Genomic DNA, 21,857 nt, shown 5'->3' with positions numbered 1-21,857 from the left:
CACACTTCTCACGACAGCGATTTTTAAAATCTGTGTTTTAATGTGACTCTTTGACATACAAGAACTTTTTATACGCCCACAATTTCATGTTGACGAATTATGCCGTCGCCCATGTCCGTCCATCCACAATTTGTTTGTGGACACTCTACAGGTCACAATTCTTATCCGATATTGACGAAACATTAAATATAGGTTTATCTCCAAAAGATCTCGATTCCCTTCGATATTGGCATGTGTCGGGTCGAAACTTCATGGATTATGACCCCTGATTGTACGAAAAAATCACGTTCTTAGCTTGTGGATACCCCACAGATCTCGGTCCCATTCGATATTCGCGCATATCGGACCGCAACTTCCTGGATGATAGCCCCTGATTGTACGCAAAATCGCGTTTTTAGCTTGTGGTTCCACCAGAGGTCACAATTTTTATCCGATTTACAAAAACGTGTAAATATATCTCCGTTACACCCTAATGATGATTGAGTTCGAATTTCATAAATATCTGAAGGAAACTACCCGGCACAATGGCCGCTTCTTGTACGCAAATAGTGTAAAAGTATGTAATATCAAGATAATTTGAGAGCGACGAAGTTTCCACATTTCGAAATTGTCAACTGCTATCTTTTAGACCCTGAAACAGGCTATTGAAAAATGTAATGCTTTTCGGAATAGCTAAAGAACTTTCGAAGCTACGGACGACTTCCGGTTTTGGGAAATGGTTTTATCCTGTAGCAGTCATATGCCACTAAAAGTCAAAACCCCTGATCGATATCTCTTACAGTTTTCGAGATATAGGGGGTGAGGGTAAAGAATAATAATAATATAATGACTTTATTTAAAAACAAATAGAGTCTGAAAGCCTAATAACCTTAACAAAAACAATAAGCTTTCATATGAAATTTGAAAGCTTAATAATCCGAACAAAAACAAAAGTGTGAAACCTTAATAATCCAAAAAAATGACCAGTTTAACCCAACTTAAATCAAAGATAATTGATAATGCCGTATTATTGTCTATTTACTCATAATCGTATCAATTAAAAATCAAATTACAAAATGAAAAACAACAGGATACCCAGAATTCTCAACGACAATACCAATCGCAAACCATAAGTAAATCTGACTTTAGTCAGTTCATTAAAGATCAAGTTTATCGTTGTTAGCTTTTTTATTGGCGGGTATCGCGCGCCAATCTCATTTGTATGAACACTCGGTACTTCCTGTTAGGGACGAACCCAGGAATTTTTGCAGGAGGGGGTTTGAGAGGTTCCTGTTAAGGAAATTTGACAGTTGACAATGCATGATGCCATCATAGTCTCCAAATTACGTATTGATACACACACACTGGGCTTTTTAAAGAGAGAAATCCAAAACTCCGTTTGACGTCAATTTTTATTATGAATTAATAGGATCACATTGTGATTCAATTTCATTGATGCAAAGCTTTAATTGTGATATCACATAATATGTCTAATAATCATTATCTTGCGCTTTGAATGCCCATTCAATTCCTAAATCTGATGATAAAGGATAAAGCACACGACCCCCCACCCCCTGAATATGTTGTGACCCTGAATATGTTGTGAGATCTCATATGGCTACCGTGTGTCTAATTGACGATTATTCAGGATGTTTTATTTAACTAAAATAAAGATTTATAGTATAGTAACTAAGAACTAAGGAAACGGATACAGATACATAGTAATATCTAAGGAAATAGTTTAAGGTTGTAACACTATTGAAACAGTATTTTCTAGTCAAGTTTTTTTGAATTAGTAGTTTTTGTCTTTTTAGTGACGTATTTTCGTGGTCAGTTGTCCTGCAGAAATATATATGAAAAATGTGACGCCCATATGACATATATTTAATAAAACAGTAGTGTGTGAAATTCATTATGTAATTAAAATCATGTTCATTTCTGGAAAAACTACAGACGTTTATTTGTTTCCCTTGGACATAAAAGGAACTGCGACATAGTGTTTCAATCTAAAAGCCAGATGCTATCATTGAAAGAGGCGAGACCACTATGAGGTGAGATTATTTTAAACTGTTCATTTCTGTATAACACTAATCAAACAGAAATTGTGAGTTATGTAAACTCCTCAAGTGAGAAGTGGTATTAGGTGTTCATAGAAGAGTAAGCATACGTGCATCGTTCGCGATTCCAATCACTAGTTTTGACGGAAGGTACCCAAAAATATATTTGAATACAAAACATTACAAGAGAAATGTTTTAGCCGTGCGAGATGCATCAGGTGTTCCAGAAATAGTAAGCACAACACCAGTCCATACTTACAGCTAACTTTATATTCATGATAAGTGTCAAATTCCATCTAGTGCGAGTAACGTGTAGGAGTGGTTGGGTAGGGGAAAGTGGTACAAAATGGACCACTTAAAGTAGCTAAGTCTCTAACTCAATATCGTGCAAAACCCTCGACAATGAAAAAATGAATAATTTGTCAATTTTAATCAACATTGGTGTTGTACTGTTGTGATCTTACCGGGAAAAGATGGGCTTCTGATATCCAATATTTAAGACAAAATAAACATTTTACGATTGGTACACGAATCGTGTACCATAATGCGTTTCAGCGCAATTTGATACAAGCGACTCGGAAGAACGAGGTTAGACATATTCGGATTATTCCACAAGTCATGTGAAACGGTGACCCATATTCTTATCTGGAGAGCATGCGTAATAAATACTATCGGTGTAGACTGGAATAACCAGACGCTAGAGATTGCCATTCGATTGAGACTTCTGGCGTATTTCGCCAAACATAACTGCATTGAAATTAGAGTAAAAACGGAAACGATTGAATGTAAATCAGTTTATTACATTCATATTACATTATTATATACGTTGCGACCCATTTGTGTCAATTTGTAGGTCCCAAATATTAGCGATTTAGTTCCTTTAAGGTTTTGGCATGATTCACCTCACTAATGAGACGAATGTTTAATGTTCTGATGGATAAAGGTGCCCCATTAGTTGATAAACATCGTGGATTAGTGTACGAGTACGAAACTTCCATATTAATCTGAACAGATCGACAAATATAGATAGGGGTTTATAGAATTTGGTTCTGGTAGGTTTTTGGTTAACCAACACAATTTTGAATTTGATTTAACCTGTCAATATTCTGTACGAAATCCAACTGTACAGATACTTTATGTGTAAATTGGCTATGAAATTGTTTCTTGGCGAAAAAAATGGAGGTTGTTTCAGGACTAACAAGTGTTTAAATAATCAATAAATGGCTTACAAGCAGAGGCCTTTAGAAATGGGAAAACCACCCCACCCATCGGCCACCAAAACCCCACTGAATGTAAAAGACTATTTTTATTGCTTTTCATTATTCTTCTTGATTTTAGTTATGTCATGTCGTCTAGAATTATCGGTTCGTAGAGAAAATGCCGTGGTTTGTAAATTTGAGACAGATATGCCAATTCGTCACTGAACAATGTTTTGAGTCTACAGTTACTTTAGTTATGATATTATGTGAATTTAATTACATTTGCGTTTTTGTTATAATTTCTCTTTTAATATGTGGGGTTAGAGTAGTCGAACGGTCCGGACACCAGATTCTTGATTAACTTGTCTCAAGTATGAATCAACCAATCTCGGCCTTCAGCATTTCTCACATACCCTTGAAAGAAGGAACTGAAAGGCAAGTAAACGCCCCTAGTTTTGCATACGTAATCATAGTATAAAAAAAATTAACCGTATGTCAGTCACAACGTTAAAATGTGTCTCTTTTTTCCTCAAAGTAAATACTTTATTTCTTGGAGTATAACACTCATGGTTGGTGTTTTATCATCACGTGTAGTTTCAAAGCTTTGAGATATGAAAAGTTGGACAAATGTCCTATTTTTGATTACCCGAATTCCACATTGAATTAAGTCCGTTCCATTGATCGAACCCAAATATTTCCGCTTTTACTACAACGAATATTAGTCTCAGAGTGATCCGATGTGTGAATCCGAGCGTTTGTTTTTCCAAACACCAATCCAGGTCATGGATCTCTTAAACCCTGTTTTCATTTGGGATCAATGATGGCGATAGTTGAAAATTCAATCGAAACTGATGAAGAAGTGGTTCTTTGTGACGATGGTGTTACGACGGATGAACTATCAAACATGATGTGATAATTAACATCATTTATTATTTTGTCGAGATGAAATATTCGTTGATGGCGAAAATTGGGCTGGAGTGACAAAGTCTAGTATCGCGCGTGTATCATTTTCCAATCACAATATTGTGGGTTAGACGGAACTTCTAATTGTTAGTATTGTTTGCAGTACCTGTTAAATTACATTATTTACCTTTGGATGTTTTTTAAAATAATTTTATCGAGCTATTCAAAGAGATTTTGTTTTTTGTTACAGTTGCTAATGGAATAATTCGAGCAATCAAGTCGTTTACTAGGATCTTTCAGACAAGAGGTTTGAACATCAGAGGAATTGAGACAGCCACAATAAAATTTCACTTTTTCGAAAACAATTCCGGATAATGCTAGTTGAATAACTAGCAGAAGTGTCTTTTTAAATTCGAGACATCTGGTATTTTTTCTCTGTGTGTAAAAGAAGTGATCGAGCGTGGCGAGATGAAATCATTGGTAGTGATAATGGTGGTGGTGGCTATGTTTTTAACGGTATATACAGACGCTGAATACGACTGTAAGTAGGACTTTATATATTAATTTATAATTTACCACGTAAAGAAGTCAGAGTTTTTTTTATGTATCTTGACTATCAAACAAAGCAAAATTTTGCTGCAATTAAGAAATGGGTTGCTTAACGCAGTTTAAAATGTGGTACTAATATTGCTGAAATGAGTATGTGAACCGTGTACGATCCACGCCGTTTTTTCACAAAAATTAAATTATCAATTATACGTTGACTGAAACCGTTTATAACTAGGACGGACAGCTACATTTTCCAGAGAGGTATAAACCATCACAAATTTTGATGTTGCTTTAACTAACTGCCCCTTCCTTATAACGTCGTATTTTTAATTTGTGTATGTCAAATCAGACTAAGAATCGCCTGTCTTATTAAATTATCAAAAAAATATATACATTTTCTTCTCCTTAAAGTATCACAGTTAAAATAATTTAGACAGATTCGAAAATTCGCATACAACTATTTTTCCAGATAAAATAATTAATTTTCTTGTCCCGTTTTCATTTACATACGTTATGAAAACGCGCTGTAAATGTTGGGAAAACACGATACGTGAGGAGATAGATATGGGGTATATTAGACAATTTAATTATCCTATTTTTTATTTTGATAAAGTTAGAGCTAAATCGACTTTAATTAGGATTCGTGAATAATAAAACAGTAATAAAGCTGAACAATTATCTCTAAAAAAAGAAAGATTAAAAAGATTTAAAGTGTACGGACAGGTGTGTTTTTAAAAACAAATCATCAAAACGAAATATATAACAGAAAGAATTTAATCTTTGAAATAATTGTAAAGGTGACTAGATATGTTATGTAATAATATAAACACACGTAATCACGTGATAATCAATGTAGATGAGAACTGAAATAAAGTGATAAAGGTGGGGGGGGGGGGCAACTATTTGTGTGTTTAAGTAATAATATTGTTATTAATTCATCAACAAAAGCATGTTCAATTTTAGCAAGATACGGCTCACTGTATAATTAAATCTCAGTTTCGTAAATCAGTTGGTAAACAAAAATGGCTTGTTAATTACCATGAAGTAATTGAGATACCAAATTTTTTTATCGTGTTCTCATTTAAATAACTGATAGTTTGATAAAGTCTTAACCTTTTAAACTCACCATAGCTATTATACAAGTTGTATTATGTTAAGGTGGTGGTTATCTAGATTTTAAAAAATAATTATGAATTATCTGTACTTATCTAGATTTTGATAATATTTATGAATTATCTGTACTTATGAATTATCTCAATTTTGATCATATTTATGAATTATCTGTACTTATCTAGATTTTGATCATATTTATGAATTATCTGTATTTATCTAAATTATGATAATATTTATAAATTATCTGTATTTATCTAGATATTGTTAATATTTATGAATTATCTGTACTTGTTTAATTCGTATCTTTTATATCTTGTAGTTCCCAACTACGAAGATCATCCCTGTAAACGTGAATGTGATGACGGTGCGGAGGCTATGATATGCAATTATCATTTTACTTTAGAATATTATTATACGTTAAGTAAAGCTTGTTATGATTGTCCATTTAATATCAGTGATTGTAGTCGGCAGCATTGTATAGCTGGTGATGGAGTTTCTAGACCTGTTCTGGTAGCGAACAGAATGTTACCAGGTCCAGGTATACACGTAAGTATAGTCCATATTTAAAATTCGAGACCGGATAAGGAAACCGAGCCAGTTTTGTTTTAAAGGAGCTATACAGTACTGTAATTGGTTTATGAAAATTCGAGACCGGATAAGGAAACCGAGCCAGTTTTGTTTTAAAGGAGCTACAGTACTGTAATTGGTTTATGAAAAATGTATGTATGTGTCTTGCAGGTGTGTAAAAATGACACTATTGTTGTCAAAGTAACCAATAAACTAGCAGGGGCTGAAGCCACAACAATCCACTGGCATGGGGTTTTACAGAAAGAAACACCTTACATGGACGGTGTGTCTATGATAACACAATGTCCAATACCGGCTTATACTTCCTTTACCTATAGGTAAGACGGTCTAGTTTATGATCAGTAGTGGAATACCGCGTTTTATCAGTGAAATAAAAGTGTTATTCCACTGGCTAGTTGTTTTTACCTAAAATGATTGTAAAATCATAAAATAATCTGTGATAGCGACATTTACCAGGGCGTTTATTTACTTACGTTAACCACACTATGTTTTACAAGTAAAATGGTAGACCAGTATATAAATATTGTTATTAAATAGTTACCATACAGATAGTCAAATAAATACGTTATCATTGCTCTTAGAAATCATGACACCAACCCTATAAAATAACCCCGTCAACTCTGAAACAATAACAAACCTTATCTGGAATCCTGAGCTTGTTGCGTTAAAAGCTACGACGCGAAATGCGCCTCATGTCCCTGATTAAAAGACAATATTAGTGCCAGCCTTTATTACATACATTCCAAATATACACAAAAAATGGAAAACATGAGTTATCCTTTTTATAATACGGTAACTGACTGAAGGAACGGGCGATAACCGATACACGGTCGAATTCCAGCCCACTGATAATTCCGTTGAAGAAGAAAAGTTGTGATATGAGACTGCGAGAGGATATTCAATCGTGTATCTTTTATCGCTCGATACCTCAGTCAGTTATATATAAGATTAACTCATATTTTCCATTTTTGCGTCAGTTATATATAAGATTAACTCATATTTTCCATTTTTGCGTCACTTCCCGTTTCTTCAAATCTTCGTTACCGCATCTATCGTAGCAATGATCTCTGTGTAAAAATTATATTTGGAATGTGTTCAACCAGTTCTATCACATATATGATAATGGCTGACACCAACATTCTTTAATTATTTCTTACAATGTCCTTGATATTTTCACGAATGTCTTTATCCCTTTGATAGACCGAGTGGAATTAATTTACTTTCTTTTTAAGCTGGCGAACAAACCGAAAACGAACAAGTATGCGAAGTGGTCAGTTCCATGGCCACCCCCCGAACTTTTTAAAACAAGAAAACCACGCTCAAACATTCTACATCTTCACATATATGTATTTTAATTCTATGTATAGATTCAAAGCACAACAACCCGGAACTATGTTCTGGCATGCGCATTCTGGGGTTCAAAGATCAGATGGTGTATTCGGAGCCTTGATAATTCGTCAATCACGCCAAAGTGATCCACAGTCCCATCTCTATGACTACGACCTACCAGAGCATTCTATACTGGTCAACGATTGGCTGGTTGAATTGACGATTCAAAAATTCGCAGCTCATCACCATGACGACGGTGATAATAAACCAAGATCTGTTTTAATTAATGGTAAGTTAACAAAATATCCTACGTGAAAAGAAATGAAATCGGGATTAACGTCCTAGTTTTCTGTCCCATATTGGCTGAAGAAGACTGACATACGCCATGCAGTGTGCTATGAGGACATTTTGCCAGGGCATCGGCGCTACGGCCTACTCTTATTTATAATTCCAACTATCCACGGTTCTTGTACGTGCACGCCAACCCAGCCTATACACGGGACTTCGGTCTTTCGTACAATCCGAAGGACTAGATGCTGTTCCTTGTCCGTTCCTACGTGTCTGCTACCGTATATACATTTTTGCCTTGCGTTGTACACCAACTTGGGGTTTTGGTGACCTACTGATTTGCCATCTATGCAGCCCATTAGTTCGACCCACGATTTTACGGTATGTGAGTTCGACCCATAACTTTACTGGTATGAGTTTGACCCACGGTTTTACGTAACAAGAAGAAGAATCTCCTTTCTAAACGCGTCTAAAATTGTTGACACCTTGGAGTTCATATCTAAAGGATCAATTGCGTGATTTTTTCTTCTTACGATAGTAAATGAAATTCTTTGTGTCAATTGAATTTGTTTTAGTTTTTCCAAGTAATCAAAAATTACATTTGTTTTCAGGTTTATTTTGCAATTTCCTACATTAATCAGTCAGTTGTCTAAAATACAATTAGTTTTATTTTGATCATATCTTGACACAATTTGTCATTGAGCAATTTCCGTGTAAAGTTTTATTTAATAAATAATTAATTTGCATCACATCCATGTAACCGAACACAACCATGTAACCGAACACAATTATAGATACTGACATATTTCTAATTAATTAAAATCAGTTCTTTTCTCTTCCCTCTACGTGTCATAATTGAGCCTCAATAATAAAATTAACAAACAAAGGGATTAGTATTAATACTATTTAGGCCGGGTGGTAGTTGTCACGTAAAACTCCAGGAACGAACGAACGGTAAAATAAGATCAAGGTTTGGGTGGGTGTCAGTCTATTAAACGTGCCCTCTAACAAAAACATTTATTTTCTGCGATATCACTTCGGTGGAAGCGGGCGTTAAATAAAACTATTTCACACAAATGCACATTTGTCGTTAGTTATTGATTAAATTCACACAAAGCACAACGCAACGCACGCACCAAATATTATTAAAATCGATCAATCTTAATTAAAGATACATTAGTTAAGAGTTTAATAACGAGTTGGCCATTCTTGCTATAATAATTCAAAAATAGATGATGAAAAAAGAAAATATTGAAATTTTCAGTCAAATTACTTCCTTCTCAGCCACCTTATCATTGTTTGTGACAAGATGTGTGCGCAGTGGTAACCAGGGCACTGGTATAATCCGGACAGCTTAGTTTTCCCATTTTTAAATTAAATCTTTAAATGGCGAATCGTTTTAATCTAGTTAAAATCCCGAGTATCCGATGCCATCGAGTGTCGATTATGGTCTTGTTTTTTTAATAAATGTCTAATTAATAGTTTATATAACATTTCAGGCCTAAAGAAAGACCTGCAATAGGCAGATTTAGCTCTTGCATACGGCCATCTAAAGTTCAAAAATGCTATCTATTACTTTCAAGCCACCATATATATTGTTATTTCTCGGTAATCGTTTGTTTCAAGAACATCGAGACCAAGTAAATAACTTTTTTTGCTATAATCGACAAAAGTAGTATTAAATGAAAACTTAATTGACCTTATTTTTAAAATGTCTTATCGAAGAAAATGTTTGGCCTTCTGTCACATTACGCCCTTAATCAAAACTACAACAGGAGCACAACAAGAGAGAGAGAGAGAGAGAGAGAGGGAGAGAGAGAGAGAAATGGGGTTTAATGTCCACTCGACACAAACTAGGTCATTTCGGGACTAACATATGGTTTAATTTTATTTCAATAATTCGCTTGCACGTAGGGGTCTTTAGCAGTGGGAGGAAACCGGAGGACCCGGAGAAAACCCACAAAGTTGGACAGGCGACCCTACTCCTTGTCACGTACAACCGGGGATTCGAAACCACGCCAGTTGACTCAATGACAGGCCTTATGATACAGCACGCACGTGCTAACCATTCGGCCATCCATCCCCCGGGTGCATAACAAGCAATAATGCGATTGTATATAGTCGATCGCCGAAATAATCGTATAAAATCCAACAATTTCATTAGTTTTATATTTCATTTTGCAAAGATTCGTGAATAGTACCAATTTAATGTACTTTAGGCACGTGGGCTGCCCATCCCTTATGTATTTTATATATAAAAACTTCTATAATTAAAATTCTTTCGGAAAGATTAATTATGTTTTAGGCCGGAAAATAAATTCATAAACGTGAGTGAAATTCGTAGACAGTCTTTAATTTATTTGTTTATCATTTTCTTGTACTTTTTTGTTGCTAAAATGAAGGCTCTTATTTTCATAATCAATATCCTCGGTAAATAATCGCAAAAGTACAACAAAAATATTTGCTTCCTGGGCCACTCAAACACGAAAATACAACGAAAATAGTGTTAGCTACGTAAATTTTTAAAGAAATAAACGATTTTATATTCATTTAGGATACATTATTATCACATTGGATGCAAAAATTCCCACACCAAAATTAAGATTACCAGAATTCAGACATTAAAGTGTATGCACCCACTATCCATTTTTGGCATACGAGCAGTGCAGTTTAATAGTAAACTTACTCACAATCATATGGTTCGGTCTGAGAAGTTGTCTGGTGACCGAGACTATCTGAAAAGTTAAGATCCAAACTTTTGCTCCATCTGTTGCAGGTTATCAGGTTATACAAACTCATTTTAGAACGTTTGCATGACCCTTCTCGTGGAAGTTCACATAGTTACATCGAATATTTGTATTCCGGTACTTATTATAAAAGGTGATTCCACTGTTTTACTGGGGGGGGGGGGGTCACCAGTATTTTAATTTTTATTAGTCTCACTAATGTTTTTATACACTTTAGTTTTAAAACAACTGGAAGAAAACTGTCGTCACCTTCGTCCGCCCAGCTGTCCCCGGCTGTGGGTAGTCTTTTGGTCAAGAGTTCTTCACATCTTTTTTTTTCCAGATCGCGTTGATTGTTCATTGAGTGGTAAGGAGAGAGAGAGAGAGCTTAACGTCCACTCGACACAAACTAGGTCATTTTGGGACTAACACATGGTTCAATTTCATTAAAATAATTCGCTTGCGCGTAGGGGTCTTTAGCAGTGGGAGGAAACCGGGGGATCCGGAGAAAACCCACGAGGTTGGACAGGCGACCCTACTCCTTGTCACGTACAACCTTATGATACAGCGCGCACGCGCTAACCATTCGGCCATCCAACCGCCCTAAGGAAGTAGAACGTAATCAAAATTCAATATATTTCCATCAACGTCCAAATATATTAAATCTTGTGAAGGCGATACAAGTTCTCGATGGCATTTGGGTGAGATTGTTCATTAATAAAGCATAATGAATAGTCTTTTCGAATGTCAAACTTTTCAGATCGTTTCGAGGATTTAGCTTTCCGTTCCATTGTACTTTCGAAGTTTGGCGCAGAGTTTATAATGTTTGCATTTTTATAAGCCCACATTTTCATGTGGACGCATTATGCCGTCGCCCCTGTCTGTCCGGACGTCCGTCCGTCCGTCCACAATTGTTTGTGGACTCTCTACAGGTCACAATTCTTATCCGATTTCGACGAAACTTGAAATATAGGTTTATCCCCAAAAGATCTCGGCTGCTTTCGATATTGGCATGTATCGGATCGAAACTTCATGGATTATGGCCCCTGTTTGTACGAAAAATCACGTTTTTAGCTTGTGGACCCTATAGAGGTCACAATTTTTATCCGATTTTGTTGAAACTTGAAATGTAAGTTTATAACCCAAAGATCTCAGTTCCTTTCTATATCTGCGCATATCGGACTGTAACTTCCTGAATTATGGCCCCTGATTGTACGAAAAATCACGTTTTTAGCTTGTGGACCCTATAGAAGTCATAATTTTTATCCGATTTAAAAAACCGTTCTATTATATCACCGTTACACCCTAAGGATGACTGAGTTCGAATTTCGTGAAAATCGGCCCAAAATTGACAGACAAAATGGCCGCCGTTCGTTCCCAAATAGCGTAAGAATATGGTATATCAAGGTTGTGGACCCTATAGGGGTCACAATTTTTATCCGATTTTGTTGAAACTTAAAATGTAAGTTTATAACCCAAAGATCTCGGTTCCTTTCGATATTCGTGCATATCGGACCGTTACTTCCTGAATTATGACCCCCGATTGTACGAAAAATCACGTTTTTAGCTTGTGGACCCTATAGAAGTCATAATTTTATCCGATTTAAAAAACCGTTCAATTATATCACCGTTACACCCTAAGGATGACTGAGTTCGAATTTCGTGAAAATCGGCCCAAAATTGACAGACAAAATGGCCGCCATTCGTTCCCAAATAGCGTAAGAATATGGTATATCAAGGTTGTGGACCCTATAGGGGTCACAATTTTTATCCGATTTTGTTGAAACTTGAAATGTAAGTTTATAACCAAAAGATCTCGGTTCCTTTCGATATTCGTGCATATCGGACCGTAACTTCCTGAATTATGACCCCCGATTGTACGAAAAAAATTGACAGACAAAAATGGCCGCCGTTCGTTCTCAAATAGCGTAAAAATATGGTATATCAAGGTTGTGGACCCTATAGAGGTCACAATTGTTATCCGATTTTGTTGAAACTTGAAATGTAAGTTTATAACACAAAGATCTCAGTTCCTTTCGATATATGCGCATATCGAATTGTAATTTCCTGAATTATGGCCCTGATTGTACGAAAAATCATGTTAGCTTGTTCTCTATCCATCTCTCGAAAATGTGGGCGTATCCTGCCTGGCAGCCGCTGGTTTTCAAATTGCTCTGAGGGATTTGTTGACAACGATTTTAGAGCTGTACAAACGGTGCTGCTGATAGTGAACCTTTTAAGGGGCATGAAATTCCCCGGTCTAGGTTTTTGTTGGAATTCAGTGGTTGCAAACGAATTAAAACGAATCATTAATTTAAGGTTAAATGACTTTTTTAGGTAAAGGTGCTCTGGAGCCGTATCCTGACCCCGTAACACAAGTCAACCATTTTACACCATCAGAAGTATTTAAAGTGGAGAAAGGAAAAAGATATCGGTTCCGTGTGGCCAGCAATGGCATTTTAAATTGCCCTCTACAATTCTCCGTACAAGACCATCAACTCCAAATGATCGCTTCTGATGGCTACCCATTCCAATCCATAATTGTAGACTCTTTTAATATCTTCTCTGGAGAAAGATATGATTTCGTCCTTCACGCTGACCGAGACATTGATAATTACTTAATCCACGTCAGAGGATTGGCAGACTGTGGTGCATCATTCAAACAAGCCAAACAACATGCCATCTTGAAATATAGCGGAGCAGACCGTGATCTGGTAACGATGCCAGACTATAATGATGGGAGGAGAGCAGGTTTGGTAAGATGCCTTCCTTATAGGTATTTTCATATGTTTGATATTTAAATCGATTGTCTGACCAAACACTTATTGGGTAGAGGTTTGACTATAATTGGCCCTTTTTCATCAACGATATCCGTTTTTAGGACATAAGTTAATGACAAAGGACTGGTGTTAGAAAAGTGGGGTGCACAGAAAACTCGGGGGTCGCGGTGGCTCGGTGAGTAAGACGTTGGCTCGCTAAACCTGGAGATCCATTTTCGATCCCCGTGTTAGTCTTGAACATTTGAACGTTGGTAGAGATTATCCGGTATGGTTCCCCCTTGTCATGGTTAAACGTATAGTCGTTTAGCTGGGATGAAAACCCGAGGTCGCGTGTACACCTTGGCGTGCACTTAAACAAACCATAGCAGTTGGCAGTTGGAATTCGAAATAAGAGTAAAGCTGTCCAGACCAAATTGTCCTCAAAGCGCACTGTATGGTGTATGCCCGTCTTCATTGAACCAGTCGGTGCAGCAAAGTAGAAGGTTAAACTCCATTTCATTTCATGTTGTTTGGTAAAAGAGATAAAAGAAATGCATAATGTTGAAATATGCGTCCTTTGATAAATTGATGCCCAACAGAACAGTTAAAGGAGCTAAATTTATATTCTTTGGGATCTCGAAATGGACACAAATGGGCAGCAACGCATATAATAATCATAATGTAATATGCATTTATAAAAACTGATTTACATTCAATCTTTTATTGTAATTTCTAATCAGTTATGTTCGGCGAATTACGCAAAGAGTCCAAACTGAATGGCAGTCTTTGGGTTATTCCAGTCTACACCGGTAGTTTTCTTCCGTGGAATATGTTTAGCCTCGTTTATTGAGTTACTGCATTACAACTGGCGTTCGAAAGCATTCTGGCACGCAGTTCGTGTACCAATTTTCGTTTTTTATTATTGGATATCACAAGCTCATCTTTTCACGGTAAGATAATAACACCAATGTTGACCAATAAGTCGTGTTTGCAATGTCGAAGACTGTGGATGATATTGAGTTAATTACTTGACTCCCTTAAGTACAGGGAGCAGCGGCAGCCAAGTTAGTAATCCGCTTGCTCGCTAGCCTGGATCTCGCGGGTTCACTCCCGGTGTTGGCCGAGAACGGAGGGCCTGAAAAAGGCAGCTGCCAAGTCGTTCCGATGGGACGAAAAACCCACATCCCGTGAACACACAGTCGGTATTCGGTATAAGAGTAGGCCGCAGCGCACATTATCCCAGCGGGAGCAAAACATTTCATTTCATTTCACCTTTAAGTACACCGGTGCAGATGTCTTCTTTTGTACTTTCGTCACACTGCTAATACTATCAAAATGTAAGAACTTTTAACATCTCTCTTTTCAGAAACTGAACCCATGGAATCGTCGCGGTACACCGACGCTACTGCCAGTATCAACACTATATTCATTAGCCGAAGATGATATAGCTTTAAAACCAATACCCGACAGACAATTCTATATCGCAATGGACTTCAACGTCATCGATAACCATGATTTTCATCATCCTCGATTCTATTCTATATTTGATATGGTGAGGAGTAAGAAACTCTTGTCACCCCAGATGAATCACATTACGACAATTTTTCCACCCTCACCACCGCTGGGTCAGTGGTCGGATTTGTCAGAAGATATGTTCTGTAACAGTGAAACAGTCAGTATCAACTGTAGTGTAAAATACTGCCAGTGTGTACATCGACTACAGGTGGCACTAGGGGATGTCGTAGAGATTGCTCTTGTGGATGAGGCCATGGTTTTTAATGCCAATCACCCCATGCATTTACATGGCCACGCCTTCCGTGTGGTTGCCATGGACAGGGTAAGGTTTTATTTATTAAGATGTAATGACTGTTGTAATGACACGAGCGCTGGAACTAGTGGTCCACATGGAACACTTTCTTTTCGTAGATCATTTGACTCTCATACCAAGTTTGATCAGAATGATAATAGTGGACAATAATTGATCGAAACTGCACAAGTTTGTGATTTCATTGTAATGCTCCTCAGTCAATGGGGCTATATGTATGGCAGATTGTATCCATTCGTCAGTTTTGATAAGCGCAGAGTAATCTGATTATAACATCATCAACCCAAGCCTTGAGCGTGGTATGGTTTGTGGTGAAAAAATACATGACTGTATTATGGCTCACGGTAACAAACATTTGTCAGCGTTTTTTTTGTAAACAATATTTTATTTCATTTGAAAATGGATTGGGGAGCAGGCTAGGCCTATGTTGAGTACTTTCCAGGGTTATGAACAGAGTCATCAAATTTGGTTGGTGGGAATATAGATTTATCTGTAAATTGTTCAAACCCTTCAGACCGTAAAAACGTATTCAGTTAATGACTTTTATATTCTCTGTTTTCAGTTAGGCAATTCGACGTCGGTAGAGCAGGTGATGGAGTTGGATAGACAAGGGGGGATAATTAGGAAATTGCATGGTGCTGTTACTAAAGATAGTGTTACAGTTCCTGCTGGTGGCTATACTGTTCTTAGATTTCACGCTAATAATGTTGGTTTCTGGCTGTTCCATTGTCATGTAACGTTCCATATAGATATAGGCATGGGATTAGTAATACAAGTCGGTTCTTATCAACAGATGCCACGTCCTCCTCCAAATTTTCCACGCTGTGGCAACTGGGACGGTGGTGATCCTGCTACTGGAAGTGATCCTTTAACCGGAAGTGTAGACACGAATATTCAAGTGAATAAAAATTCCACAGCGCACATAGACTCGAACATACCAAATAAACCGCCACCCAGCACTCTTGAGAGTTCCAGAATAGCAAACACTGACACCGAGGATGATGATGAGGGAAATGAAATGGACGATAGTGATAATAAATGGGGCGAAAATATGGAAGACATTCTATCAGATGACAAATCAAGTGGAATAAGTGTTGTATATTTAGTTAAAGGTCGATTTTATTACTTATTTGTCGGGATAATGGTTACAGTTTTAGTTATGAATGTTTGATCACAAAATATTTTATCAGTTATTTTTTTATTTCCAAAAATTTCTTACTAAGTATGATTATGTATTTATGTTTTATGTTTTAAACGAAGACCGAATCTACCTCTAAATTTACACATTTGAACGTTGTTGTGGTGGAAGTGTTAGGGCTACAAAGGAATATAATGATACTTGTGTTTTAGAAATTGGTAGGTTTTCATTATTAGCAATTCGTCAGTATAATCCTATACAATTAAGTTGAATGCAAAAAGAATAGAACGTGATTTTACATCTCGCAAAAACAGTACATGTCAATGTGTATAAGGGTAGACCTTGGTTTTTCGACCCGTCCTAACGACTAGGCAAGCCCGTCGTTGGTCAGTGGCAACAGGAACATGGTATAGTTGACCTTGATTAAACAGCCGGCCCCAAAAATCACCAAAAACTAGCAAAAAATGCCACGCAACAGAGAGCAAATAAAGAGGTAGAACGGGAACCACAAACCAGTTGTAGCGGATTTAGAGTGTCTGACGCGATCACTAATCCAAGGGAGACAACTCTTGTGTGTTGTGGTATGGACTAGACAGTTTTAGTTTAATGGAACCTCAACAATAACGATATTTGTTAAATTGAGAAACATACATTGATTAAGATTTAGAAGCTCTTATAAACCTGTAACTGTAAATCTGGTTTGACCATTCCAGGTTTTTCTATGCCCGAAATAACTTGCGATCTGAAAGTTGGGGGTGGCCTTTGGGGTTTCTTCTTCTGGGGTGCTTTTCTTTCTTCAAGAAAACATGATGCAAGGTTATTCTTTCAAGGTGTAAAGGTTATTCTATACATTGACACCAGGGAGAGAAATGGGGTTTAACGTCAACTAGACACAAACTAGGTGACTTCGTGACTAACATGGTTCAATTCTATTTTAATAATTAGATTGTGCGTATGGGTCTTTGGCAGTGGGAGGAAACCGGAGAAACCCCAGAAGCGACTCTCGTTGTAACGTACAAGCTGGGAATCGATACCACACCACTTGACTCAATGACAGACCTTATGTTAAACCACCCAACCCCCATCTCAATTTAAAACTTAAGCATTTTTCACTTAAAAATTTGTACGTTAACCAAATTATTTTACGTGCACACCAATGTGTACACGGCACCTCGGGTGTTCAGCAAATACCTCTGATTTGCTCTTAGTTGGCCAGTGGGCCTATTAGGTCCATATCTTGAATACAATATTATACAAAGATAAATGAATCTATAGGCCTAACTAGTTTAGAACAAAGTACGAATAAATGTAATTATAAGCCTGAACCGTTATATCAGCAACGGAAAGGAAAGAACGGGCAAAGATGAAAGTTGTGGTTAAATTGCAACAAGTAGTAGTATTTTAAGGAATTGGATGAATGAAGAAACATAAATACAAACTACAGATCAATGAATGCTTATCGTAAAATATGTCTGAATTAAAAAAAAACAAGAGATAAAAAAATCAATGACGAATGACAATTATTATTTTCATACAAAAAAAGAAACACATATAAGCGGATATTTAATGAATTAAGTGAATAAAGACATGTCTCAATGGTACATAAAATAGACGCCTTCTCGTATTATCAGTGTCCGAATGAGTTGAGAAGATGCTGTAATTTTGCTGAGCCGGTCATGTGTCTTATGGTCATACCCAAAGCCAAGTGTTTTGGCATTAATTTCCTACCCTGGGATGCAAGATAGATAATATCTTGAGCCAATGATAGTATTTTCTTCTGACTTTCATTGCTTTCTATTTCTACAGTTTCAATGCTAAATTCATGACTGATTCCTGTACACCATGCCAGAAAATTTAACAGTATTGGTGGAACTACCTTTTTGCACTCTTGGATAGCAGAGTTCTCTGCACTTGGGGGCCAGTTTGAAACACTTTGTGAATTTGCAATTGCAGTCCGAATGATAACAGCTGCTCTAAACAGCTGTGCAAATTGCTGTTGCTCAGAATGATCTTCAGCTGATGGTCTTTCAATTTCTTCGTAATCAAATCCATGAGAATCACTGTCACTTTCTGTTTCACTGTCAGAACTATTGTTCTTTGATTCATATTCCCTGAAGTGAATTAAACTGTCATCATCGGTTTGGTGATACACAAATTCAGATGTTATTTTGTCCGGCTGTGTGTACTTGAGGTTTGGATATTTTTTGATTAATCTCTGTTTCAGCTGATAATTTCGGTACCCACTAATGTCAACACTATCAACTTCTTTTGCACATGTTATGAACAATTTTGTGAGCAAGTTCATTGGTAAGACTTCTTTGTTTGTAATTATCCTTTTCTCTATCACATTTGTGCATAATGTGTCAAAAGCATTGGATAAAGGGCGCCCTAATGCTGCCTTTTTATCATAAACACACTTAGTGTATTGTTTATAACACGAGGAGTGATATCTGACCTCAATACAAACTGGGTCCACGTCACCAATCTGCAACAAAATACGGCTGTCGCCTTTCAATTTAGCAGCCTGCAAAAGTTTTTCAGCATAAGTTTCACATGTGACTAATGCCTCCACATTTCTCTTCAATGTTCTTTTGTCAATAATAACCTTCCTCTTTTGGCATATAATGCATTCTTCTGGTAATACATGTTTTGAACGCCTCACAACAACTTTATCCCTGCCTAATGAGGATCTCAGGATGCATTTTAACTTTTTAGGGGAAGATGGAATTTTAGAGATATTGGTGTCGCTATCGGCAGGCCTTAAACACCCCTTATCTTTTCGTTTAACACCCTGTTCAATTCGTTTCTTATTTGTGAAACGTTGATAGCAAACTCTGTGAAAACCACTAGTGTCACGAGAAGTAGAATTGAATACACAAGCTATTTCTTTTTCCTTTCCGTCTAGAGAAGCCCACAAATTCATACACTCACATATCCTTCCCCAGGATACATCAGAAACAGGTAAAATTGGCTCATCTGTGCAGTCAGTGATATGACAACAACATTCAAGCATGGGCGCGGCCATCTTTGTTAGGCTCGGGCTCGACAGTTTTCAGGCCTGATGCTGCCTTCTGATTGGTTAAAATTAATATGGCATTTCTTCTTTTCGTCGTGAATTTTCTGGTGTAGTTCTAAACTTTTTGGAGAATCAAAGACACTGCACATATTGCACACTAATATGTAACAGGCCTTGCCTGAGTAGAGCGAAGCTGATGTGATTGTTTTCAAATAAAACCTTCATAATAAAGTTTCCCCAATTGAAAAAAGAACAAAAAGGTGTGAGGTTTTTCATTGACGTCAAAATTATCTGACGTCATTTATTCGACGCGTCATAGAAATATTTCTTAGAGACCCAAAATCTCGCTTGGGCGAGATTTGGTAAGTTGACATGCGCTGACATGCGCATTGACAGACATGCGCATTGCCTGTTTTCCCCAGTGTATCCGGTTCCTGTCTGAATTTTTTTTTAATCAACAGTCTGTGGGTGACATTTTCAATTACGCTCCTGTGTTACCGGAAAAGAGCTTTGCTCAAGCACCGCGCTTCGCGCGATGCTTTAGAGCTTCGCTCTATATCAGGGTCAAATTAGTAGCATAAAGGGGGAGGGGGCATACAATTTTCGCACAGCTACGGCAAGGAAACTAGGGGGCATACGCCGGAATATGCCCCCTTTTACAGATATAACAACAGAACGCAAATTTCAAACACATAATTCTCAATACTTAAATATATCAGATTCGTCGCTTCGCTAGAAGAGCGACGAAATATGCTCTTCTGTATGTCTCCAACATACAGTTATTGTGCATTATGCTGGTGACCTTAGTGTTAGAGGCAATATCATTACTACTGAAGTAAATAGGCATTCTCTCTAAACGGTCCATTTTCGGCCTACTTTGGACAGCTTTTGACCTAATGTTGGATTTGGCAATGCTTTATAAAATAAAATGAACTGACTAGTTGTAAGGAAATATTATTTAAAGATACTTTGTGTGCTATACATTATGCTATAATAGCTCAAAAATTGATAATGTAAAATGAAAATTTCATTCAAATTACTTCATTCTGAGGCAAGTTATCACTGTTTGTAGTTTTGACAAGATGTGTGCATAATGGTAACAAGGGCACTGGTATATTCGAGTCTTAGCCCCGCTTTCCCATTTTTAAATTAAATTTTTAAATGGCGAACAGTTCTAATCTGGTTAGCTCTTGCATAATGTATGTTTAAGTGATTCCCCCGTGTTATTATAGGAGAAATTCCAATTAGGGATTTAGATTTCCGATTAGGGATTGGAGATTAATGATACTCCTACCTTAGACCTGATACAATGACATTCATCCAGTATCAACTAAATTTCATTTTCATTTGGAGTGTCTCCCAGCTCACTGCGGTAGCGGCGTGTGTCGACTGGGGCCACTCCCAGGTCACTACGGAAACTGATCATGCCAATTGAAGCACGTTGTGAATTTAATTCACAAAATGATTCAGATGTTGAGACACAGATGGATACAGTATCGCCTGTTTATCAGATATGCAGTGAACCATTTGATAAGGATCTGCCCACCGTTATTTCGAAAATAATGGGTATTGGAGGATTTAATAAGACGGCTATGCTGAGAAATTATGGTCCTGATTGCAAGCTTGGTGAAAAATACCATGTGGAATATCGCAACTTTCACTATTGCACAATGTTGTAACGCTATTGAAGTGGAGGAGCCGCTGTCTTTTACATGGTCTGCAAGAAAGAATAGCAGACGGTCCATTACAACAGATTATGATCGTGACCGATTTTTTGGACATGCCAAGGTAGGACAATTGACGACTGGACATTAATCTGGTTGTATTTTTTTGTGATAATATACGTTTAGATTGGCCATAAACCGTGGTCGCCATTTCTATTGCAGCAACTGCCCAGAATAGTGCGAAATTGAGTTAAAGTGCCGAGACTAATTGGGGATTTTGGTCAAATGGCAGCCATTTTTTTTACGTCATAATTTGACCCAATTGCGGTGGCTCAATTTCGGCCAACTTTTGATACGTTGTTCTCTGGACCAAATACTATAAGAAAATGCGATAAAACGTTTTCTTGCAGTTTTTGGGGGGTTATTTTGCAATTTGACCTTATAAGTAAGCATGGAGCGGAGCGTCAGCACCGCTGGAGTCAGACCACTGATGATTTGGCCGTTACACTAGTAATCATGTAGATTTTCGTAGACAGAAAATTAAAGTATATACGCTTTACGTTTACTAGAGTATTCCAGTGGCTATGAAGGAATTAAACGTCCAACCCATGCAGAGTGATTTCACAGGGAGAATGCCATATCATCGCAAAGATTAGTATTAATATTTTAGGGATTCGATCGGGATTTATTAATACAGTTGGTTTATACAATAACAAAAAAAAGA

At 37.1% G+C, this 21,857-nt stretch overlaps 1 protein-coding gene across 2 annotated transcripts; it reads left to right on the top strand.

The window, feature by feature from the left end:
* Positions 1–1,920: 1,920 nt before the first annotated feature.
* Positions 1,921–16,543, top strand: LOC126811656 (uncharacterized). Of its 2 annotated transcripts, none has more exons than XM_050537466.2 (8): positions 1,921–2,030; positions 4,389–4,679; positions 6,120–6,346; positions 6,539–6,705; positions 7,756–8,006; positions 13,069–13,487; positions 14,857–15,327; positions 15,878–16,543. In XM_050537466.2, exons 2-8 carry the CDS (start codon positions 4,607–4,609, stop codon positions 16,484–16,486), a joined length of 2,217 nt encoding a protein of 738 aa, XP_050393423.2. In that variant the 5' UTR covers positions 1,921–2,030; positions 4,389–4,606; the 3' UTR covers positions 16,487–16,543. The 2 variants fall into 2 exon arrangements, with proteins under 2 accessions (XP_050393423.2, XP_050393432.2); XM_050537475.2 differs by lacking the exon at positions 1,921–2,030 and adding an exon at positions 4,237–4,284.
* Positions 16,544–21,857: the final 5,314 nt, after the last annotated feature.

The sequence above is a fragment of the Patella vulgata genome, chromosome 1 (genome assembly GCF_932274485.2).
Source record: "Patella vulgata chromosome 1, xgPatVulg1.2, whole genome shotgun sequence".
Classification (NCBI taxonomy): domain Eukaryota; kingdom Metazoa; phylum Mollusca; class Gastropoda; family Patellidae; genus Patella; species Patella vulgata.
The sequence above is the reverse complement of the archived record's forward strand: the minus strand, read 5'-3'. Positions and strand labels throughout refer to the sequence as shown.

Coding starts and splice junctions, on each gene's coding strand:
- LOC126811656 (XM_050537466.2), top strand. CDS start 4,607: ATGAAATCATTGGTAGTGATAATGGTGGTGGTGGCTATGTTTTTAACG. Junction 8,007..13,068: donor AAGATCTGTTTTAATTAATG/GTAAGTTAACAA, acceptor TGACTTTTTTAG/GTAAAGGTGCTCTGGAGCCG. Junction 15,328..15,877: donor GTGTGGTTGCCATGGACAGG/GTAAGGTTTTAT, acceptor CTCTGTTTTCAG/TTAGGCAATTCGACGTCGGT.